Below are 25205 nucleotides of genomic sequence, written 5' to 3'. Positions count from 1 at the left end.
GCCGCACCGATAGGTGCACACCTCTAAATGGGGGCGGGGGGGGAGGGCGACGAAGCGAACCCCTGCAAAATCTACAACTAGGTCCGCAGGATAGGCGACACCGGTGCGCGCCCCCGTCATCCCACAGACCCTCCCCTCAGAAGGCAATCACACCGAAACTCACGTCCGCGCCTTCCCTTCAGAGCGCAGCGTCCGGGCCCGGGACCGAGCCCCGCGGCGTCCGGCCCGCGCCCTTCGCCGACCGGGCGCCCCCTGACCGTCACCACAAAAGCAGCGCAGGAGACAAAGCCCGGGACTCGGGTTCAGAGTCCCCGGCGCAGCGCAGAGCCCGCGCCTTCCCGCCAGCCCGCCGCCGCGCTCCGCCGGGCAGCCGAGGGCTCCGCACGCCGCGCCTCTGGCCCGCGCTGCCCCGGCCGCAGCCGCCGGGAACATCCTCCGCCTCCTCCCGCTCCTCCCCTTGCGCTCTGCGCCCGCCGGCACCGCCGACCTCCCCGCGCCGCTGGCGCCGGCTGCCCGCGTTCCCAATTGGTCCTCGCGCGGTCGCTCCGCGCCGCAGCCAATCGGCAGCCGCGGTGGGGGCGGCGCCTACGGGTCAGGCCGCCAAAGGCGAGGCGATTGTTGACAAACTCGCCTACGAGCGCTGCTCCGGCCGTGGCCGTGGCGGCTGCCGCTTCGTCGGAGGATTTGAGGGCCGGCGGGCCCGGCTACCCTGCCCATCCCTGTGCTTCTTTCGGACACAAGCCTTAGCAGCTCCCGCCGCCCTGGACAGCCAGTCACCTGGAGACAAAGCAGGACTTGCGCCGCGCCCGGACCCGCAGGGCCATCCCCAGACCCAGTCCTCGCCACTTGTCCTTGTTTTGGCCCGTCGGGGGCAGACCCCAACGCCGTCACCGCCCTGGCTGTGGCAATTATTCTCCTCCAACAACTTCCTCTCTCTTTCTCCTGGCGCGCCGCAGGCACGAGTCAAAGCCGAAGAGCCACCCCTGGCCACGGACGCGCACGTCCGCGACCATCGAGTAAATTCACACCCTCCGCCCTGGCGTCCGTCGGGCCCTCCACCAGCAGCGCCAACCCTGGGGCAACAGGTCCCAGAGGGCAGGGCGCCGCCAGCCTGCACCGCGAACCGGGTCGGGTGTGCTCGGGCACGCATGAGCCGCTAAGATAGCCCGGCCCCAGGGACCGAGCAGGTTCTGCTGGCCGCGGCTAGTCCCCTGCGCGGTCCAGGTGGTCAGGGGAGGACCTAGATCTCTCGCTGCTAGGGGATCGTGCGGATGGCACAATCCGCAGGACTCCTGCAGAGCAAGCAGGGCCCCAGGTACGCTTGAGAAAGTGAACGCAGCAGTGGCCCCGAAACCTTGGCCTGAATGAGTAAAAGGAAAAGCCCTGTCTCGTCAGTTATATCACCACCGCAGTTCCGCAAATCCTCCGCAACAGGCCCGCGCGCCCCAAAAAACCAAGACGCGAAACATGCTCGCACTGCGCGGCCGCTACTCTGGGGGCGCCGGAGCTGGCGGCGAGACTTTCCGGCTGGGCGCACAGCCCGATACTACGAGCAGGTCCCCAGCTCCCGGGCCGGCGCCGAAAAGCACGCGCTGTCTCTCCTCCTGCCCGGACCTGCGACCCTTCACCAGGCCCGCGCGCAGCATGCCCTCCCAAGCCGCACTTCGGCCAAGAGCCCGCAGGTTCCGCGCGAACGACTTTTCTTTAAAGAGAACCTGCCCGAGAGGGAACCCGATCCACACGGATCCCCACCTCCCGCCGGCGACAAGCGGGACCGATACAAGCGTCTCCGCTCGCACGTGTACGGGAAGCGGGCAGTAGGTGGTACCGTTCGGGCTCCAGCGCTAGTCTTTCTTCGGTGCCAGGCCCGCGCCCCGGGATTTGGAGGTATTTACCTTGCGTTTCTCAGTCCGAGAGTCAGAGTCAGACATTTGGGGGAACAAGGGCCAAGGGAAGGGCGCCGAGGCGGTGGCGGCGGGAACGCAGCGAACCGAATACCCCGATGATGCGATCGCAGTGTGGCAGGGTTCGCAGGGTGGCTGCAAGAATCAAGTGGTGGTAGTGGCGGCGGCGGCGGCGGCGGCGCTGGACGCAGAGCTCCAACAAACTGCAGACCCGGCGGCTGCGCGGAGCGAAGTGAAACCTGCGCGGCCCTGCAGCCCAGCTCTGGCTGGCGGCCCCCCTCCTGCGCCCAATCACTGCGGACCCCGCCCCCGCTAGGTCCCGCCCCGGCGCGCGGGCTGGCAAGCTCCGCCCCCTCGGCGCCTAGGCCGCCGGCGCGTGCAGGCTCGGACAGGTAAAGGCGGGGGTTGCCCAGCTGGGTTGCCTCCCGCGCGCGCGCCGCCGTCCCTGGCGTGTTTACCGGAGTGACTCTGCCTGCTGGCGGCCCTGTGCGCGCCCATCCCCCAACCCGAAGTGTACCCTAGCCTCCCGCTCACCTCCCCCAACCCGGTGGCGGCCGCGGCGTGCGCGGCGCAGAGGGGGCGCTGCGGTCACAGCCTCCGCTGGCCGGGCCGGCGGTGTAATGCCTCAGGAGGCGACCTGCGCCCTCACTGTGCCCTGAGTTTCTAAGCCGCTCTGGGGCAGGCGCGGAGACTGGGTTGGTCCTCGCGAAGGCGCGGGGCGAGGTCTTTGAGCTCTCCTCGCTCTGAGGGTCCCTGGCGCCGGGCGGGACGCGGATCAGCAGGCTGCGCATCTTCCTCGCCCGGGCTTCTCGCGGGACTCAGGCACCCTCCTCCTGCCACCCCGCAGGGGCTCTCCAGCTTTTCTTCCGCGCCCAGTCTCCCTAAGAGACAGAGCCCGTGGGGGCAGGACGTGCCCAGAAAACGGCCAGGCGCGGTCCCAGTGGGCGTCTTCGCCGCCTCCCGGGTGTGGGCGGGAGGCATGTGCAGAGCAGGTAAAATAGGGAAATGAAAAAAGCACTCAGAAAAAAAAAATCCTTTTAGGAAAAAAAAAAAAAAACGAGGTGAGTGGCGGCCTCCAAGTGAGAGAGAACGTTGCGCACTACATTCGGCTAGGACCCCCAAGATTTGCTGGGCTCGCAGATAACCTCGTAGGAGCTCCCTCGACTGGCTGAGGCCAGTGAAGGCAGAACAGCTGAGTTCGGGCCACGGTGCGGGAGCACAAAATACCCCGTCCCTCCTCCCCTCCCGCCTCCCCACCCATCCCTTTCCTCCCTGGAGTCCGCGGCACCTCACTCTACCTCCCAGGAGACCAAACTCCATGCCGCCTCTCCATTCCTCTGAGTCTGCACCCGGGTCTTCTCTCCCAACGCGTGGCTGGCGCCCCCAACCCCGGCCCTCCTGTCTGCTCCTCGCGCGCCTCAGTTACCCAGCCCCAGCTTCTAGACAACTGCAGCGGGGGTGTGGGAGGTGGATCGGGAAATGGAACATCCCGCAGGTGATGGGTCAGGCTAGATGGATTAAGGAAACTCTGTAAAGGGACCACCCTACCCACCACCGCAGCCGCGGAGGAGAAGGAAGGGGCCTTGTCGTAGAGGAGCAACTGAGGAAGCGTTGTCCCGCCGTCCGGCCACCTGGATCAGTTTTTAAATTCATAAGCGCTTCCGTAACGTCAGTGGGACACAGCGCAGCCCCAGGCCAAAGTCTCAGCGCATTCTCGGGTGAATTCTGAGCGAGGTGAAGGAGGCCTTGGGTTCCCGGAGTCGCTGGAGGACGCGCGTCGGGTCCCGCCCAGTTATTTCGCTGCAAGAGGGAAAAGACACGAGCGTGGACACGGCTAAGTAGACTCGGAGGCCGGAGATCTGTCCTAACCGGGCCTCGAAGTTCCTACCGCGGACGAACTTTGCTCTTTGCCCGTCCCGCGTCGCACCCGGGGAAAAGCAACGCAACTTGCTGCGCGGGCTGAGAACCCGAAGCCCGTCGCACGCCACAATGTTCCGCGCTCCCCGCGGGTTCGGGCGACTCAGACAGGGACCGGAAAAGAACCACGCAGAAGAAAGCCCTATTTCTTGTCGTCTGTTCCTGTGCAGCCTTGCAGCCTCGTCGCCCCCGCGTCGCTCGCTCTCGCGACCCTGTGAACACTGAAAAACAAGAGTCGGGGGAAGCAACGGGCTAAGCGCTCCTATTTGGGGCACTAAAAGGAAGCCGGCCAGAGGTGGCGGGTTCATGGGTCCCCTGAGACCCAGGCCGCGTCGGGGGCCGCGAGCCCTTACAGCCTTCTCCTGCGCCGTCGGGAGGTCCTCCCGGAACTGGGCCGGAGCGCAGAGAACGCAGTGTGAGAAGGGCCCGTGGGTTTTAGGTCACATCCCTCGCAGTGGACGCGGGCAGAGCGGTGTCCCTTTCTGTCTCTGCCAAGAGACGTGGAGGGAGGGAGAAGGGAGGATGGCTTGGACTGAAAGAAACAAGAATGAAGTCGGGCAGCCGGGATCTGAGAAATGGGAAATCCATGGCCCTTGTCCGGGACCACAGGCTTTGCCGACGTGGTCTCTCCTAGTTCCGAAATTGCCCAGGCCCGCCTCCTCGCCCTCTACAAGCAGCGGGAACGACTTCCACATCGCTTAATTTCTTTATTAAACTTTTCACCTATTCTCTTCTAAAGGACAGATTACAGCGTCCGATGGTAAAAATGTTTTCCGCGACTTTTCTTGCCGTACGGAAACCGCTGGCCTGGGAGGACAAGCCAAGTTCTTGTTTTGCCGAGAGCAAAACTCTAGGCTCCCACTTCCTCCTCCCAGTCCGTGCGTTTCCTTGCAGAGCCCCAGAGCGTCTGATTCACTGAAAAAGCATCACTTGCTGAACCAAACCTTTTTTCCCGCTCGCGGAAAGAGTGGAGCTTTTTTCTTTTGTCTAAGGGTGTTTGCTTTTTTTTTTTCTTTCACTCGGTACCACAGTTTTTCTAAATCACTGGGAATGTGAGTCACCGCTAGCAGCAGGAGACCTTTGGCGGCACCCGGCTGTGGGGGCGCGCTCGCATCAGGGAGCCCACCCTGATTGTCTAGGGGATCCGGCACTGAAGTTGGGAGAGGTTGCAGTCAGGCCAGGCTGGGTTTCAGGGAAAGGGCACAGGGATCCACCGCACCAGGCGACCGACCGTCTGGATCTCTTTCCTAGCAGCCAGCCGCGCACCTCGCCAGCCTCGGCGGGACCTCCGCTTTGCCACCGAAATCCCCGAGAGCGGAGGCCCAGCGGGTGCCAGACCCCGGCCTCGGCCACAGCTCCGGGCGTCAGTGGAGCGAGCGTCGTGGCAGCTGCAGGCGGGCCACCACACTTCCCGCCACACCCGTTAGAGCTTGGCTCCCAGCTTGGGCCGCTGGGAGCGCTCCTTTTCCCGTGGCAGCGGCTGCAGCGGTGCAGGGTAGAAAGCCCACGCGGCCCGAGGGTTGTAGATTCCGGCGATTGGTGCGTAGAGGTAGGTGTGTGGAATGTTAAAGGTCGAGATCACCCTCAGGACATCATCCTTCACCGAGTCGCACAAATCCAGCAACTGCAAAACACGACACAATGGGACAGGCCAGATGTTGGCACACTTAGAGCCATCTAGTGCCAGCAGCTTTCCGCCCACCCCAAGCACCCGCACACACAGCGGCCCCGGAAACTAGTTTCCCTTTGGATTCTCCTGTGGAAACTGTTGGCCATGAATAACCCTTGGAAGCCTTTTTTATTTCAGACATTGCAAACTCTGACACCTAGCCCAGTGGAAACCCAGGCTTTTCCCGTAAGGGGGTGGGCGTGGACGTGGAGTCGGCTTTGCCCCCAAATTAGCTGGGAGCTCGAGACCAAGGTCTGAGAATTTATTAATGTTCCCTCCTTGGTCCTTCCCTCCCTGGTCCTTCCCTCCGCTCCTCTCTCTTCTCCTCCCCCTGTCGTCCCCTCCTCTCCACCTCTGGAGTGCCTGGGGTGCCACCCTCTGGCGCGCAGAGGCAACTGAACAGGAAGAGCCTCAGAACAGGTGAACCACGAGAGACCTGCTCCAGTCTCCCCAGACTAGCGCCTTGGGACCTGGCTGGCAGTAGGCCATGATTCTTGAAATTCAGTACAGTGAGACGGCGGACCAATGCTAGGCATCTTCCACCTGGCTGCTGCGGAAAATCCATCTGCTGTTAACGCCAATGCCAAGGAACGCCGCGGATGCCCTTGGTTCTGGCAGCCACTGAAAGGCAGGGTTAAAAACATTCCCGGCGGATAGGAGAAGGAGATGCAAGTCAGTGTTTTGGAAGCTGCACTGGTGTATTTTTATTTCATTTTCCATGGCTTAGGTGCCAGTGTATTTTTTTTTATCTTCAGGAAAAAAAGAAAGCTACCAAAATAATAAGATTGTTTTAATAAAACTACACAAGGGCAGAGGGACGGCTTTCCTTTCTTCTGATCTACACATTTTACTCCATTTTTCAAGTTTTCAGCCAGTGGTAAATTTGTTTCACGCCCCAAATTACAGTAAATCCCCAGGTTTTCATGGTTTATTTTTACAGGTTTAACAACATCACTTACACCAGCCCCACCTTTGCCCTCACATGGTGGTCATGTCTGAGCCGCACTGATGTTGTTAAGATCACAGTTTCCCTTGCAGCAGTCCAAAATGCCATTTCAGGTTTTCAGAGCATTTCAGGTTTTCAGTGAGGTCCCAAGGAGAATGGTGGGGGAAATAGGGGATGGGGGATATAGAGGGTAGGGATATGGTGGGGGAAGAGCATGAATTGTAATAGTCCAACAATACATCTTCCCTGAAAATGTGCTCTATTACATCAGTAATTTCTAATGAAAAACTTCATTCTTCATACACTGTGGTTAAGCATCATCAAATCAGTACTGAAAAGACCTTTGATCATATTTGCAAGATGCACTAAAATGAACTTTCACTGACCAAGTTTTCAAAGTTTGTAATTAATACTCTTGAAAAATCCCTGACTAATCTGTCAACTCTGAATGTCTTTAACCACACAGTTCAAAACCATGAGGTGGCGTACACAGCCCCTAAACTTTCCACATATTGTCATATGATTATTCAAGATAATTTTCCCTTTGGGTTTGCATTATGAAACTCAACCAACTCTGGTAATATATTCACCGGTGGGGGAAATACAATGATTTGAATGAGTGTAAAATAGAGTATGGGTTTTATCTATCTAGTGCCAAATACTGACTGTAGGGCCAGAGGTAGGAATTAAATGAGGCAGATTTCAATATAAAGAAAACTTTTAAAAAATAAACTTGAAAAGGAACCCAATGGCTGGTGAAAAGGACGGTTTCTTCACTCATAAGTGTTCAGGGAGTGTCCCCTCCAATGGCACCCTAGAGAGGAAAAATGAACTGGCTGTGAAGAGGAGTTGACTGCCAAGATTCTTTCTAAATCTAAAGTTCTGGGGCAGTCTAAAATACTCCTTCTAGCCTTCTCCATTCTTCATAGACCGCAACAGAAACCCCAGAATGATTATTGTCTCAATGGACGGATCCGGCATCATTCCTGTTATTGTTTGACTCTTAGTTATTGTTTGACTCTGATTCCAGGTACCCACCCACCTCTGTTCCTGGCTGTCAAGATGATAATAATAATTACCACCCTTTCACTCACAAAGTGTTTGCTGGATTCCTACCCAGTGTTAGGTACAATTCTGGATTTTAGAGGTTTAACGGTACACACTACAGGAACAGGTCTCACACATCGTGAAGCTGTTGAGGCATTTTAAAAACTTCAAAAAATACATGATCTCTTCAATACAAAATAAACTTGAGTAGATAATATAGCAGTGATATTATTACACAGTTACAGTATTTTTATTACCAGGGAGTATTGTGTATTATTAAAGTTTAGTTTTGTTACCAAATATACTTCCATACTATAAGCATAAAAATTGCACATACTGTAGGAGTCCTCTGCCCTGCCAGTTTATGACCCATTTATGCTGGACAAAGTACTCCAAGCTTACCCATATCTTTACAAAGAAAATTCACCAGCTTTTGAAAAAGACAAATGAATAGGCAGGTATACTTTAAAAATAAAAGAGCATGAACAAGTAATAGGTTCTTGCAAAAAAATTTTTTAAGGTCAAACCTAAACATGGGCACTATTGCTCTACAAGCAATAAGAATGTACAATCCACTGGAAATAGCCAGTGAGTGGAATTTGAGAATATCTGCTTTAAAGAAAGCAGAAGCACTCAGCCCTCAAGGGATGACACTGTGTTTGACTATATTAATATGTATATTTGGGAGTGAGGGAAAAATTGTAACATCAGTTTGGCTTCCCACCTCCATCTAGTTGCAGTACTCAATTTATTTTTCTGCTCTTTTTGACTCTGCCTATAGTTTCCTTATTTCAGTTGGGAGAGTAGGATGGCCAAGGATGGGCAGTGACTAAGTTTGCAGTCCTCTGAACAAACCATATTTTCCCAGCCTGGCATGGTGTTAGTCCTACAATAGATGTTCAGGGTGGGAAGTGCCCAGTGCACTTGGAGGGACACCCCAGCTATTCCTAGGACTCCATGCAGAAGGTTTTCCTGCATCTTCCCACATGCCTCACCCCTGTTCTCAGCATAAGATGACCACATGCTGTTTTATGTGAAAAATCCCTTACCCAAACTTGAAATGTCCCTTCATTAGCCCCTTTCTTGTCTGGCTACCTTGGTAGAGTCTTTTTCTCCATCCCTTTAATCTGGGCTGAGTTATGACTTGCTTTGCCAATAGAATATGGGGAACATGTCACTGTGTGATTTCCAGAGCTTAGGCCTTAAGAAGCTTTGAATCCCCCATTATCACTCTCCTATAACCCTGAGAATACCTGCTGTGCAGAAGCCCAGTCTAGCCTGCTGGAGGACAAAAGGCCACATAGAGATGGACCAAGGTGCCTTGGCCAACAGCCAGCACCCACTGCCAGATAGAGAGGCCATCTTGGACATCCTAGTCCTGTTGAACTCAGATGACTGCAGCCACAGGAGTGATCCCAGGTAAGACTAGCCAAAGAACTGTCCAGGCTGCCTGCCCACAGAGTAAGTATCAGTCATTATCACTGGTTAATGCACAGAAATAGAAACTTTTAACCTGACTAAGCAAAACAACAAATAAACTTGCTATAAGGCATCAATTCCACCTCCTTTCCAAAAAGAATCTCTATGCAGCCAACTCTTACTTTCTAAGGGATTGTTAGATATTGGTGAGCCATTAATGTAATTTCCTGTCCATTATTTTTCAGTTGACTTCATTTTAGGTTAACTAGTTGTTGAGCTATAAACTTTACAGGAAGGGGAACCTTAATTAATCAACAAACGTCTTTTAATCTAAAAGATGTGATGAGGGAATAAGATTAAAGTGGTTGGTAAAATGAGGTTCTGTGCTACTTGTGGCTGTCATTTATCACCTTTGTTTCTGCTGTGACACATAACTGGCATTCTGGCAAGTGCCTCTGGCCACCTTTATTCCATGCTTGTCTTGTCCAACCCTAGTCCCCAGTCAACAATTCATAGCTTGTTACTCCAGCCTTTGCCAAGGATCCATCTCTGCTGTGCAGTATCTATGCTTTCCACATTCCATCCCAGATGGCCAGGCAGGTAAAGGCAATGAGGTACAGAAGGGAGCTACTTAGCTGTCTTTGACTTGTCAGTCTGCTGTATCTCCAGCATTTTTATAACAATGCTATGTAGCAACATATGGCACTTTACATATGTAACCAAGGTCTTCTGTGTTCTGCCCCATGCTGACATTTCCTGGACACCTACTGTGTGCCAAATTACAGAGGAGGGCTTTATGTTCACTGTCTTATTCAGTACTCATAACAACTCTATCAGGTATCAACCCATTTTACAGATGAGAAAACCAAGGCTTAAAGAATTCAAGTCACATACCTTGTAACTGATGCAACTAGAGTTTTAATCCAGGGCTCTTTTTTCTAAAGCCTTGTCTACCCTTTTGCCTCCATCTTTTCCCCCAGTGCCTCACTGCTTCCAGTTGCTAGAGGATATGGGGTGCTGCACTGAGGAAATGCCTCCACCATTGTGGCAGACGTGTGACCCTTGAGGTTCTTCCTAAGTCAGAATCTGTATTTTGTGTGTGCCTCCACCACTGTGGAAATGCCTCCACCACTGTGGCAGACGTGTGACCCTTGATGTTCTTCCTAAGTCAGAATCTGTATTTTGTGTGACCCTCCAGGGAGGGTCAGACCTTAGCTTGGTGCGTCTCCTGGTCCCAGGAACACATACATTCTCATTAGTTTTCTCTACAACCAAGTTTCATTAGCATAAAATGACATTCCACGGGTCTATTAAATAATCAGGACTCCAGCTAATATTTTCTCTGAATCAATTTAAATTATATTTTATGTTGATTTGTTCCTTCAGCTGATAAACAATATTTAGCATAATCTGAAATGTTAGGATAGAGAAATTGCCTTCCTTACCAAACAACAACAAAATCACTTTTGTTTAGCCTCACTAAATAATTAAACTTGAAGAAAATTTACCTTTAAAATGTACTTTCTATTGCAATTTTCTTCAACTAAAGAGTACACAATTTGGTTGTTTACTAAGTATTATTGACAATGTCCACTTCGGTAGAGAAAAAGGGCTTTGAACTCTGACATTGCCACTTCCAAGCCATACTACCTTATCTCTAAGATGGAAGGATTTAGTAAGCTTGGCGCAGGCTGATTATAAATATTATTGTTATTATCATGGGTTCTCTAGTTAGTAATAAATACAATTTCTTTCTAACTCTGGCATTTCCATGACAAAGTTTGCTTAATCATCATTACCTAAAACAAGAATGCTGAGACAGAGGCATCAACATTAACCACTTAATAAGAACTTCTGACATTTATTCATGCTGCTACTGATTCATAAGAGGAAAAGTTTAAAAAGAAGACAAGTGCATATACCTTTCCCTTTAGAATACAGGAAACCATATAAAAGTTTTGGCAATGGAATTAAAGTAACCACAATGCTGCTCATAGTAGCATTTTCTACAGACAAAGGCATTTACATGAAACAAGAAAGAATATTCAATTAGGTAGTTATAATAAAGCTGGAGTATTAGCTGCACACTTCTCATATAAAAAATATGGCATCACAGTGGCTCATGCCTGTAATTTCAGCATTTTGGGAGGCTGAGGCGGGTGGATTGCTTGAGCTCAGGAGTTCGAGACAAGTCTGGGCAACGTGGTGAAACCCCATCTCTACAAAAAATACAAAAATTAGCCGAGAGTGGTGGCTCATGCCTATAGTCCCAGCTACTTGGGAGGCTGACGCGAGTGGATTGCTTGAGCCCAGGAGGTGGAGGTTGCAGTAAGCCGAGATCATGCCACTGCACTCCAACCTGGGTGACAGAGTGAGATCCTGTTTCAAAAAAAAAAAAAAAAAATCTTAATCAACTGATAGTTTAGTCTTGTAAGTACAAACCCAAAGAAATGTAAACACACCCAAGAAGGAATAATCTTCAGTCAAAAATTTTCAAGAGGCAAAATCCCCACAAACTGCCAAAACTAAAAATACAATAAGAGTCCAAAGTTATTATGGAGAAATTCTGTGTAAGTGGGTCCTGGAATATTCAACTTCATTGTCCCAACTAATCTGCAAATCAACTGGGAGGGCTCCTAGTTAAAATGTAGATAGATTCAAGAGACTTTTGCTCCATGGTTACAAACTGAAGAATCTGAACAAAGTAAAAATCAGATGTTTTATGGGGCTACTGAACAACACTATACATAAGAAAGTAACATTAATGAAGTGATTTCAGAGAGATGAGCTCTTTCTTGGTAAGCCAACATCCACAGAAGCTTCCACACATGGGGTAGGTGCCTGTTTTGGGGACAGGTGGACAGAAGACTGGGCCTAACAGAGATGGAGAGACTTTGAAGGGATGAGAAAAATGGCCAAATGAACTGGAATTGGGAAGAACTCCTAGCACAAAAACAAACACTTGGCCTAGCGATTCTTTATCCTCAACCCAGAATTTTGCTATGAAAGCAGCAGTTCATGGAAACTGAAAAGCAGAGGAAATTTGCATGGTCCCATGCATCCTTGTGGTGCATAGACTTTGGAGCTGCGCTGCAGTTCAACCCAAAGGTGAATCAAAGATAATCTGAAACTGTAGTTCACCATTTTCACAGCTCAAACTCTGAAAGAATAAAAAGGGTAGTGTGATGGGGTGGGTGGACTAAGCATAGTGAACTCAGTCTAAGTAAAGCAGCTCCTGCTCAATCTGACTCTAGGAGGAATCTTAATGACTAGTCCCTGACCCTAACCACCAGACAAAAGAAAGGAAAATAAACAAAAGAAAGTAAAATCTGTTATGGACAATGTTTGAAGTACAATAATAAGTTATTAGACCTGCAAAGAAGCAGGAAAATGTGACCCCAAATCTAAAGAAAGCACAATCAGTAACAGCAGACTTAGAGATGACCAGTTACTGGAATTAATGGACAAAGATTTAAAAGCAACTATTACAAATGTGTTCAAGAATTTACAAGGAGAAGGCCAGGCATGGTGGCTCATGCTTGTAATTCCACACTTTGGGAAGCTGAGGCAGGTGGATTGCTTGAAGCCGGGAGTTCGAGACCAGCCTGGCCAACATAGTGAAACGCTGTCTCTACTAAAAATACAAAAATTAGCCAGGCATGGTGGTGCATGTCTGTAATCCCATCTACTTGGGAGGCTGAGACACAAGAATTGCTTGAACCTGGGAGGCAGAAGTTGCAGTGAGCCAAGATCATGCCACTGTACTCCAGCCTGGGTGAAAGAGCGAGACTCTGTCTCAAAAAAAAAAAAAAAAAAAATTAGAAGGAGAAAAATGGATATAATAGATGAACATGGGATATTTTATGAGATAAATGTAACTCCTAAGAAAGAAAGAAAGGAAAATTCTAGATCTGAAAAATGGGATATTTGAGATAAAAATTCACTAATGAGTTTAACAGCAGAGTGAGTATTGAGGAACAAAAATCAATAATCTTGAAAACAGATTCATAGAAATTATTCCAAATGGGGCAAAGGGAAAAAAAAATGAACAGGCCATCAGTACCATGTGGGAATATATTGGCAATCTAACATACATGCCATTGGAATCTCAGAAGTCAGAAAGAATGAGACATAAAATACTTGAAGATGTAATGATTGGAATGTTTCTAAATTTGATATAATAAAACATCTTCCACAAAAATATTCTTGACAATCTTATTCATAACATCAGTCCATAAACACCTTAAATGTCCATTAACAGGAGAATAAACATTTTTTTTCAATACAAACTGTGTTAATGAAAGAAAAAAGAAGTGAGTCTTAAGTCTTCAGTTATTTTTTTCTTCCCACAGATGAGTATAATTAACACTGCACCTTAATACCTATGGAATGATGCAGCTGAGGTCAGCTGGAGGTAACAAGGCCAGTTCCTGGAGACTGATTAGGTGAGTTCTAGAGAGATGAGCATTTGGGAGGAGAGAGGGGCTGGGCCTATACAATGAAATACTACTCAGCAAAAATAAACAAATTAATTAATTAATTTATTTATTTATTTATTTTGAGACGGAGTCTCGCTCTGTCGCCCAGGCTGGAGTGCAGTGGCGCAATCTCGGCTCACTGCAAGCTCCGCCTCCCGGGTTCAAGCCATTCTCCTGCCTCAGCCTCTCCGAGTAGCTGGGACTACAGACGCCCGCCACCACGCCCGGCTAATTTTTTGTATTTTTTAGTAGAGACGGGGTTTCACCGTGGTCTTGATCTCCTGACCTCGTGATCCGCCCGCCTCGGCCTCCCAAAGTGCTGGGATTACAAGCGTGAGCCACCGCGCCCGGCCAACAAATTAATTTAAAAAAGAATGAATCATCAAATATCTCAGAAACATTATACTGAGCAAAAGAAACATACATCTATCTGCTTGCATTCCTACGAAGCTCTGGAGCAGGCGAACTGAGCTCTTATAATAAAGTTAGAAACTCAGGGGTCAGGGTGAGGAATTGATGGAAAAGTGTCTGAGAGAAATTTATTGGGTGATGGACACTTTCTTTAACATGACTGAGAGCTGCATTATACAGTCTGCTATTTGTCAAAACTCGCTGAACTGCACCATTAAGATTTGGGCACTTCGGCCGGGCACAGTGGTTCACGCCTGTAATCCCAGCACTTTGGGAGGCCAAGGCGGGCAGTATCACCTGAGGTCGAGAGTTTGAGACCAGCCTGACCAATATGGAGAAACCCCGTCTCTACTAAAAATACAAAAATTAGCCAGGCGTGGTGGCACATGCCTGTAATCCCCGCTACTTGGGAGGCTGAGGCAGGAGAAGCGCTTGAACCTAGGAGGCAGAGGTAGAGGTGAGCCAAGATTGTGTCACTGCACTCCAGCCTGGGCAGCAAGAGCAAAACTCTGTCTCAAAAAAAAAAAAAAAAAAAAAAAAGATTCATGCACTTCAATGTATATAAATAGACCTCTATTTTTAAAATTAAAAGAAAAATAAAGGGAAACAAAGCAATTTGGGGGGAACCAACATGAGATTGCCAACTTTTCTCTTTTGTCAAGTAAGGATGACAAAAAAGAACTGTCTATGATTATTATTATTTTATTTAAAGGGTAACTTTCAGCACCTAAAATATAGGGAGAATATAATAGTATAATCGCTTAAAGAAAACTTATCTTGCATTATGAAAAACCCGATACATTTTATTTTCCTAATTTTGCCATAGAAAGGTCAACTCTTTCCCGAGGAAAATTCCTGGCTTAGACTTATAGGAATCAAGATTGAATGGTTCTCAAGCCAGCAAAGATTAGAAAGGATTCTCTACATAAAGTCAAGTAAGTATTGCTGCTGGAAGAAACAGTTAAAGGCAGACTTCTTATCATGAAGACAGAGGGATTGGGGTGGTTCTAGTCAAATGGAGCTCAAAAAATGGAAGTTCCATGGAGAACACTGATCTGGGGCCAAATGAACTCAGAAAGCTCTCCAGTCCTTCTCAAAAACTGTAGTCAAAGGCTGGGTGTGGTGACTCACGCCTGTAATCCTAACACTTTGGGAAGCTGAGGCAGGTGGATCACATGAGGTCGGGAGTTCGAGACCACCCTGACCAATATGGAGAAACCCCATCTCTACTAAAAATAAAAAATTAGCTGGGCGTGGAGGCACATGCCTGTGATCCCAGCTACTTGGGAGACTGAGGCAGGAGAATCACTTGAATCCAGGAGGCGGAGGTTGCGGTGAGCCAAGATCGTGCCATTGCACTCCAGCCTGGGCAACAAGAGCAAAAACTCCGTCTCAAAAAAAAAAAAAAAAAACCCAACAATAATAACCAAAAAACTGTAAAGCCACTTCTAAGAAGATGGATATGTTTTTCTGTATTTCTCCTACTAAGTACAACTGAATACTTGGATATTATATATAAAACAAATCTTAGAAGATTATGAAAGGTGAAGAGAAATCAGGCTATCTAGGAGGCATAGGATTCAAGGAATGACACAGTGGTAAATTCCTTGCATTTTCTTTTTGCCTCATATATCCTACACTGGAGCTAAAAAAAAGCTGGCAACCTGGAACCACCAACAGATGTACAGAAAAATCCTAACAAAAGCCTAGTTTGAACAAACTGTGCATTCCATGCCCCCCACCCCTGCCATGGCTCTAAAGGCTAAATGGGGGAGCTTACTCTTACAGCCACAACATGCTATAGTGAGGTGTCCACCATGGTGTCAGTGGAGATCACATGGGGAGCTGGTACCTCCACCTCAACCTGGCAGTAGAGAGGCATCCTTCCCTTTACCAGATGGGGTGCTGTCAGAGAAGGCCTAGTGGGAGACAAGACTTAGTCATCACATGGCGGTAACAAAGTCACTGCCAGTGTCAGTAAAGGCCCTTTAGGGAACAGTAATGAGGCTTTCCTGCCCTCCTTGTCAGTGAGATGTCAGTGGAGGCCTAGTTAGTAACTAAAACTCCCACTTCCACCCAGAAATAACAAGGAGTCCCCAGCCCTTTGGATGTCAATAGAGACTAAGCAGAAAACCTAGACTACTATCCATATAAGGCAGTAAGGAGGCGATGCACCCCCTTTTCCCCATTGGAACAGTGTTAGAGGAAACCAGCTAAAACAGAAGATTTAAGTAAGATCCAGAGTTTTATAATTTAATATCCAAAATGTTCATGTTTCAATCAAAAGTCACTTCCTATCAAGAACCAGGAAGATGTCAAACTGGGTGAAAAAAGAAAATCAATAGATGTCAATGCCAACATGACAGAGATAGTGGGATTATCTGACAAAGTTTTTAAAGCAGTCATTATAAAAATGTTTCAATGAGCAATTATAATCACACTTGAAATCAATGAAAAAAAAAAAGAAAGTTTCAGCAAAGAAACAGAAAATCTTAGCAATGTAAAAGTAGATACAAAGGAGCCCAAATAGAAATTTTAGAACTGAAAAGTACAAGGACTTTTCAGTGGATTAAAAACTCAGTGGATGGTTTTGACAGCAAAATGGAGGGGACAGTGGAAGAAATTGGTGAACTGAAAGATGGCACAATAAAATTACTGAATCTCAATAATAGACAGAAAATGGACTGAATATATAATGAACAGAGGGTCAGGAACCTGTGTAATTATTTTTAAAAAATGATTTAACCTAAGTGTCATCAGTGTTCTGAAAAGAGAAGAGGAAGCGGGCTGGGCAGAAAAGTACTTGAAAAAATGGCTGAAAACTCCCCAAATTTGGCAAAAGAGATAAAGCAACAAATTCAAGAAGCTGAGCGAGCCCACCCCAAACAGGATAAATCCAAAGAAATTTATTCAAAGGCATATCATAAATAGTTTTTAATCTTAAAAGCAGAGAAAGAGAAATGACATTTTACTTACAAGGGAGAAAAAAACAATTGGCAGCAGATTTTCATTAGAAACCATGGAAGCCAGAAATGTGTTCAGGTGCTAAAAGAAAAGAATTGTCAACACAGAATCTTTTATCCAGTGAAATACTGTCTCTATTTGCAGATTACATGTTTGTCTACATGGCAAATTCCAAGGAATCTAAAAGAACTTCTAGATTTAACAAGTTGAGCAAGATCATAGGACAAAAGATCAACATATAAAAATAGTTTTATTTCCATATAATAGTAATGGATATGCAGACACTAAAATTAAATATGCAATACCATTTACAATCATAGATGTAATCCAACAAAGCATGTAGAAGACTGGGACTTGTGTGCTGAACACAGTAAAATGCTGATGAAATAAATCAGTGTAGATCTATATAAGTAGAGAGAAACACCATATTCAGAAACTGGAAGATTCAGCACAGTAAGATGAAATTTCTCCTCAAATTAACTTACAGTTTTAATGCAATACCTATCAAAATCCTAGAAAGATTTGTTGTAAATATAGGCAAGATTATCCAAAAATTTCTATAAAAAGGCAAAGGAATTAGAATAGCTAAAGTGATTTTGTAAAATAATAAAGAGGTGGAATCAAACTACCATATTTCAAGACTTATGTAACTATAGTAATTAAGACTATGTGGTATTGGTGAAGGGTTAGACACATAGATGCATAGATAAAGCAGCAAAACGCAGAAATAGAAGCATACAAATATGAACAACTAATTTTTAAAGGTGTTAAAGCAATTTAACATGGGAAATATAGCCCTTTCAACTACTAGTATTGGAGCAATTGGACACTGGTACACCAAAAAACCAACAAGCAAAAAGGAATCTCAACCTAAGTTTCCTAAAAGTAACTAAAAATGGATCATGGCTCAATGAAAAATGTAAAAGTATAAAACTTTTAGATAAAGCCCACAGGATAATATCTTCAGGATCTAGGAATAGGTGAAAAGTTTTTAGACTTGACAGTAAAAGTACATTACAGTCCATAAAAGGAAAAATGGATAAATTAGACTTTATTAAATTAAAAACTTTTGCTCTATTGAAGACCATATTAAAAGAATAAGAAGGCAAGCTATAAATTAGGAGAAAAAATTTGCAAGCTACATATTGGACAAAGGACTAGTATCTAGAACATATAAACAGTTTAAAAAAATAACAATCCAATTAGAAATGGGCAAATGAAGTGAACAAACTTTTCAATAAAGAGAACATACAGATGGCAAATAAGCATATGAAAAGATACTCAACATCATTAGCCATTAAGTAAATGCAAACTAAAGCTACAATGAAATATACTACATACATATCAGAATGGTTAACATAGAAAGTAATGACAACACCCAATGCTAGTAAGGATGTGAAGAGACTGGATCACTTCTACACTGATGGTGGGAATGTAAAATGTTACAGCCACTCTAAAAAAAAGTTTGGCAATTTCTTAAAAATGTCAACAGGCACCTACTGTGTGACCCAGCAATGGAACCCCTGAACATCTACTACAGAGAAATTAAAACCTATATTTACACAAAATCCTGTATGGAAAAACGAAATTTATTTTATTTATTCTATTCCTAAATGTCAGAAGCTAAAAACAATCCACATATCCTTCAATGTGTGACTGGTTCAACAAACTGCAGTCCATCTGTAGTGTGGAATACTACTTAGCAATAAAAAGGGAGAGACCGTCGATATGTGCGACCACCTGGATGAATCTTCAGAAAATTATGCTGGGTGAAAAAAACCAATTCCAAAGTTTGCATATTATGTGATTTCATTTATACAACGTTCCTGAAATGACAAAATTGTAAACATGGAGAACAGCTTAGTAGTCACCTGGGATTAAAGAGAGGATAAAGGAAGGGAAGAGGGTGTGGCTATAGGAGCCACAAGTGGTGACAAAAATGCTCTGTATCTTCACTGTATCAATGTCATTGTATCAATATCCTGGGTGTCATATTGTAAAGCTATAGTTGTACAAGATGTTGCCAATGGGGTAAACTAAGTAAAGGGACATGAAATCTCTGCATTATTGTGAATTTATGGTTCTCTCAAAAAAGACCTTCATTAAAAAAAAAAACAAAAAAAATCACAGAATAACTTTCAAGTCAGGTTTTAACAAAAATGTTTTATATAAGCACCAGGAGATTATTTTTTCTGTTTCCTTTTATGCTTTTTAGGTGAAGCATAATAGGTATATAGCAGCTTGCTAAATTATCACAAAATGAACTCACTCATGGAACCGCTATGCAGATTAATAGGACACCTGCATCCCCAAAGTCCTGAAAAAGTCATACACTTGAACTGGACATTTTTACTTATGTTGTCTCAGCAATAGCCAGTTAGGTTAATGGAATCAGTGCCTAGTGGTTCAAGGCCACAATCTGTGATGTGAATGACTAGCTGTCCAGGAAAGGAAGATGCAAAGAGTCCTTAATTTCCTTCCATAGAACGTATCGGCTCTCACAAGTTAAGTCCTGTCCCTTCTCTGTGTCTTAAAATGCGGTCACCCCTACATGCTTTTTTTTTTGAGACAGAGTCTAGCTCTGTCTCCCAGGCTGGAATGCAGTGGCACGATCTTGGCTCACTGCAACCCCCATTTCCCAGGTTCAAGCAATTCTCATGCCTCAGCCTCCCTAGTAGCTGGGATTCCAGGCGCTTGCCACCACGCCTGGCTAATTTTTCATGTTTTCTTCAGTAGAGACGGGGTTTTACCATGTTGGCCAGGCTGGTCTTGAACTCCTGGCCTCAAGTGATCCGCCCTCCTCAGCCTCCCAAAGGGCTGGGATTACAGGCGTGAGCCACAGCGCTCGGCCCCTATGTGCTATCTTTTAATGGTTACTAAGTACCAAACACTTTGAGTCTCCCAGAGAAGGGAAGAGAAGTGAAATGGAACAGGCCACAGCAATGTCTCGTCTGTAAAATCAAAGGGAAAAGGTAACTTATCATCAGAAAAATGAAAAGCAACTACAAACACATTTTACACTATAAAAATTATTGATTTCTAGCTAGAATATTAATTTATACAAAAATGGATATACTAGGGGTCATTTCTGTTTCAAGTTCAGTAATTTATTTAAATTCCCTGGAATCATAATAAAATCCACTATCCTTAACTGCACTACTGGAGTCTGATTGGACTCAGATGAGCCTCATCTCCTGAGAGGTCTTTTTTCTGTGCAACATGGCTATTCTTAGGTACAAGTTTCACCAGTCAGAAATGCTCACTGTGCATCCTGGACCGAGGGTATGAACCCAAAGACACTCACGGAGAAGGGCACCCAATTTCCCAGCACTTTAAGCATCTCCCCAAGGAGACCAGGACAATGTAGCTGCCAGAGAAACTCAGAGGCTGGAGCTCAGCAAAACAATTTGCCCTCTCTTGTGCTTATTAGTTACCCTTGAATGAAGAAAATAGAATGATCCCAGCTCAGTCTCCAGATACACAAATCTGTACTGTGAGGCATAGCATGAGGGTTGACCAGGTGGCTGCCATGAGGAAACTGGGATTGCAGTGGGGTGACCTCAGGGTCCCTTTTACTGGCCAAACTGAAGAAACCAAATCCCATTTAGATTTTCTTAACCTGACTTGAATGGCCTGCATTTATAGGTTCAACAACGTATTTTATACCATGGAGGAGCATGCAAGGTCAGGAGCAGACAGAAGGGGGAAGGGAAAAGAGAGATTTTCCCGTCTCTTAGCAGGACACTGTTTGTACTCATATTTTCCCTATTTCCCTGTTTTAGCGTCTTTTGCACTGGGAGGAGAAGGTGGAGAAGGAGACACCCACATTCTAGTTGGTCCCTGCTGTCTCCAAGAGGTGAACCAGGAGTCCTACAGATGGGAAGCTAGGTTAAAACCAGTTCTGGGGATGCTTTCAAATCAAAGAGGATTTAAAAATGTGACTCCCAGTTGCATTTCCGGTATGACCACTCCATTTCAATGTCATTTCAATAACATTCTCAACTCACTGACCACAGCCAGGGGCTGTCCCTTCCCACCCTGGCAGAGTAGGTCCCTGTGCTTACACCCCACACCAGTTTCAGTCGGGATGACACAGCCAGGGGTTCTCACTGCCTTGAAGCCAAATCAGATGGGCCTTACTGGGTGGGGTGGGTGGGGTGAATGGGGTGGAGGTGAGGGAAACAAAGGTGTGTTTTTTTTTTTTTTTTCCCTCAAATTCATTACAGAGAAAAGCAAAAGTCTATGGGTAGGAGGTGAGTGACCGAGAAACCCCATCTCTCTTCCCCACTCCAATGAATGCTTTCAATATGCTGTGCCTAAACCTTAGTTCATGTTACATTCAGTTCTAGCGTCTGAATGTGTCTCTTGATCCAGGTGGTCTGGGGAATGAGAAATAGAAGGATGGGAAATCTGAATGTTCATTAAAAAGAAACATTCAATGTGGCATGGAAAACAACCAACACCGCATTTGTAGGAAGTTCAGGGCACATGTACTGTTTCTAAGCCCGGCGGGTATGGGTGTGGGGTATCTGTTTTTCTTGAAGTTCAGATTTGAGAAGGGCTAATATCCCAGCACCATCTTTCCAGCTTAGAACTCTCTCCTAATTTTTTTTGTGTGTTCTTTAATCACAAGCCTTTGTGACACTAAGCAGTGACTGCATTTATACTTTATGCTTAGATTAAAATAGTAAACGAGTGTAATCCATCTTCTACATTCAAAGGAGCCAAGCAGCATCCTGGCTTGGGGGCCTGGTGTCTACCACACTTCTGCACATTCTTACTCCAAGCCACATCTCCTGAGAATACAGCAAGATGCCATTGGCAGTGTCTACTCAGAACTACTTGAATGACTCATCAATCAACAGGCTTGAATGCTCTTCTTCCTCTATGATTCAACGGTTTGATTGACTGAACTGAAACTAAAACCCAAGCCCTAGTGGTCACTTTAGACTTGAGCAGATACAGTCAGAATCTCAATCACATGTCATCAGTAGGTCCTCCTTGGCCTCCTTATTGCAGCTGGGCTCCTGAGCAGCTCTCCCTGACTCAGGGAGAAAACGAATGGCTCCTTTCAGTAGGGCAGATGAAGGCTGCTGGCTGATGCAACTGCTCCTGTGTCCACTTAACAGCAAGGGTGCAAAACAGGATTTGTGCTTGTGCTGGTAAATCTGGGCTTCACCTAGCAAATCAGGGGGACACCAAAATGAAAACAGCCTTAGAGGCATAGGAGAAAGCCTCAGGTGCACTAAGGTGCCAACAGAAACAATGCATCTCGGAGTTGACAGTCATGACTCAAATAGGACATTAAGGCAACATTTGGGTGAGAGTAGCAGCTATGGGTGTAAATATGATCAAATATGGGGGAGGTGTCCAGATTTCTTGGACATGGTTACAATCAGTATTTATTTTCTCTCTTAATGAACGAGTTTTTGGTTTTTCAATACTGCTAATTTTACAGGCAATTCACTATGTTCCCTGGGAGGTGGAGTGGCCTTCTTCCCTGCTGTGCATGGGTTACACAGCCTGCCTCACTTCCCTGCAGGTCCTTCATCACCTGCATGCTCACATGATTCCATTATTTGAGCTCATGGCAGGAAATAGAACCTGATTCAACATTTTGCTAAGTATTATTTTCACCACACTGAATAGGGTCCTTTTTTGATCGGTAACCCACAGCTGGGCTGTGGTTCTCTCAACACACATAGACTGAAAAGCTTCCTCCTGCATTGATTTCTCAGCATGGGCTGACCACATGTTCACAAGTACTTGTTCTTTTCCATACGTCCCAATGCAGGCAGGCACTGGCAGAGCAGGACAGCTGTGTCCAGGAGTTCAGGGAGGAAAATAAGGCTATTGTAACTTCAGTCAACTTCAAGGCATGGTGTAAAATAAAGTAAGAGATTATTAGTCAAATAGCCATTTGCATTAAAATTCTCCACTTCAAGAGGCTGAGATCTTTGCTTTATTTTTTAAAAAGCAAAATGAAGTCAGTTTTAATGGAGATACACAATTGTTAACTGTTGGGTCATTTTGTAAGGCTTTCTTCCTTAAAATGAGTCTCAGCTGATAGCTACTCACCAATGCTGATAATTATCTGAAGCAAAATAAATACAAATGTCTGGGTTAATGAAGACTGAAACAGGATAATGCCTGGACACTAAATTTTCCAAGAACAAAGAACACAATTGTTCTCTACATACCCCTGCAAAAATGCTTAATGGCCAGGACACAGGAATCTTGTGTACTTAGAGACCTTGTTAGGATGGAGCCCTGGGGGCACCACCACTGGCTTTCCAGCCAAGGTCTCACAGAAAGGGCAGCAAGGGGGAGCAGCTCATCCTCCTCCCCAGCCGGGTAGACAGTAGGACAGCAGTGGAGTAGAGTCCGAAACCTGCCATAGAAGCCCCAGCTTACTATTTGCTCACTGAGCGCAAGTCAACCTCAGTTTCCCAGTGCCTACAGGGGGGTAACAGCTGTTCACACTAAAGGGTGCTCGTGAGGATGATATAAGAATGAATATGGACCTGCTCTGACAACACTGAAGTTCCAGACAAAAGAACGGGCGTTAGTTATCTGATTTGAAGGGCTGTGGGGGATTGGAATTTTAAAAATAAACTTCAACCCAACGCCTTCTCTTGTGGCGCCTCGGTTGAACAACTGGGCACTTGCGCTGCCTTCTGAATATGTGGATGGATTTTGCCTGCTTTGGAGAAGCACGTGAACTCCTCAGGGCATCTAGTGCCCTATAGAGTGCCAAAGGAACAAGGAGGACTACAAATGGGTGATGCCTGGAGCTTAACCTACCTCCATTTGGGATTCGGAGCTCTAGTTTCTGGGTTCAGCTAGAATCTTCGACAGTCATTTAATGTCTCTCTTTCTTAGTTTTACTCATTTGTTGAATGGGGATTATATTAGCCTTACTTTCCTTGAAGGTCTTAATGAGAATGAAATGAGATAATTTTTAAGTATATATATGCATTTCTAATTTCCATTAGACTGGAGCGTCAGTGTTCAAGTCCTGGGTGTTCTGGAAAGCTTTATTTATTTAGAAACAGTTTGGGCTGATTGCCATCTCCCTATGCTAACTTTTTGTTTTTTTAGTAAACTTTTTATTTTGGAATACTTTCAAATTTACAGAAAAGTTTCGAAGATAACAAGAGTTCTCATTTGCCCTTAACCAGTTTCCCCATAACTATGGCTCATTGTAAAAACTAGGAAACCAATATTAATGCATTACTAATAACTAAACTATAGAGTTTATTCAGATTTTACCAGTTTTTCTACTCATGTTCTTCTGTCCCAGGGTTCAATACATGATACTGCATTGTATTTAGTTATCATGTCTCCTGAGTCTCTTCTGCTCTGTGATGGCTTCAGTCTTTTCTCGTCCTTCATGCATCGTCAGTTTTAATGGGTACTAGGCAGGTATTATGGACAAGCTTGGCAAATCCACAGTCGATGGGCCACATGAGGCCCAGGATAGCTTTGAATGTGGCCCAATACAAATTCGTAAACTTTTTAAAAAACATTATGGGATGTTTTTGTGATTTTTTTTTTTTTTTTTTTTTAGCTCGTCAGCTGTCATTAGTGTTAGTGTATTTTATGTGTGGCCCAAGACAACTCTTCTTCTAATGTGGCCCAGGGAAGCCAAAAGATTAGACACCCCTGAATTGTAGACCATTCCTCCATTTTGTTTTGTCTGATGTGTTTTCTCATGCTTAGATTTGGGTTATGGGTTTCAGGGAAGAGGGAAGTGTTCTTTTCATCATATCACACCACAGAGTACTTGCTATCAACGCGATGTATCACTGGTGATATGTACCTTAATCACTTGATATGTACCTTAATCGTTTGATATCTACCTTAATCACTTGGTTAGGATCTACCAGTTTTCTCCATTGTAAAATAAGTATTTCTCTCTTCTATAATCTATTCTTTAAGATAAAAGCAAGTTGCTAAAGTCCAACCCACACTAAAGAGAAGGGGAATTAAGCTTTACCTCCTGGAGGGAGGAATAGCTACAAATATTATTTGAGATTCTTCTGCAAGGAAGATTTATCTTTCCCCCATTTATTTATTTGCTTAATCATTTATTCATATCATTATGGACTTGGGCTTAATTACTACATACTTAGAGTTATAACCCAGTATTACATTATTTTTGTTGCTCAAATTGTTCCAGACTTGGCCACTGGAAAGGAGCTCTTTCAGTTGGCTCCTTCCTGTGTCCCTGGAACATACTGCCATCATCACAAGCTTTTGTTTGTTTTTCAAGGACTTTCTTACTTTCTGACACCAGAACATGCTCCAGGCTCATCTTGTGCATTCACTGGCCAGCCCTAAAATCAGCTATTTCTCCAAGGGCCCTGGTTCCTTTTATTGGAGGATGGTGCTAGAAATCAAGAACTGGGTGCTGGATGTGTCTGTTGTTCTGGTGATGATTTTTATCC

General features: G+C 45.8%; 2 protein-coding genes and 1 long non-coding RNA gene across 10 annotated transcripts in view; 1 reads left to right on the top strand and 2 right to left on the bottom strand.

Moving 5' to 3' along the window:
* The window catches only part of BCL2L11 (BCL2 like 11), a 47068-nt gene extending 45038 nt beyond the window's left edge, over positions 1 to 2030 (bottom strand). For 6 of the 7 annotated variants that reach the window (XR_009209991.1, XR_009209992.1, XR_009209990.1 and 3 more), the window contains exon 1: positions 164 to 432. Coding sequence is in view for 3 of the 7 variants with exons in the window: in XM_058428616.1 (XP_058284599.1) it covers positions 164 to 432 (269 nt within the window). In the remaining 4 variants the exon portion in view is untranslated. Of the gene's footprint in view, positions 1 to 163; positions 433 to 1895 lie in introns of those variants that run through there. The other variant, XM_032177353.2, reaches the window with a different exon arrangement.
* Positions 2031 to 5244: 3214 nt separating this feature from the next.
* Positions 5245 to 25205, bottom strand: part of ACOXL (acyl-CoA oxidase like) — a 362177-nt gene continuing 342216 nt past the window's right edge. For both annotated transcript variants that reach the window (XM_058428613.1, XM_032177651.2), the window contains one exon: positions 5245 to 5445. In XM_058428613.1, the coding sequence (XP_058284596.1) occupies positions 5245 to 5445 (201 nt within the window). The remainder of the gene's footprint in view (positions 5446 to 25205) is intronic.
* Positions 5831 to 24286, top strand: LOC116483528 (uncharacterized). The gene is made up of 4 exons (XR_004252306.2): positions 5831 to 7535; positions 8748 to 8902; positions 20538 to 20714; positions 21477 to 24286. It is a non-coding gene; the product is annotated as an uncharacterized LOC116483528 (long non-coding RNA).

The sequence above is a fragment of the Hylobates moloch genome, unplaced genomic scaffold, assembly GCF_009828535.3.
Source record: "Hylobates moloch isolate HMO894 unplaced genomic scaffold, HMol_V3 SCAFFOLD_15, whole genome shotgun sequence".
Classification (NCBI taxonomy): domain Eukaryota; kingdom Metazoa; phylum Chordata; class Mammalia; order Primates; family Hylobatidae; genus Hylobates; species Hylobates moloch.
The sequence above is the reverse complement of the archived record's forward strand: the minus strand, read 5'-3'. Positions and strand labels throughout refer to the sequence as shown.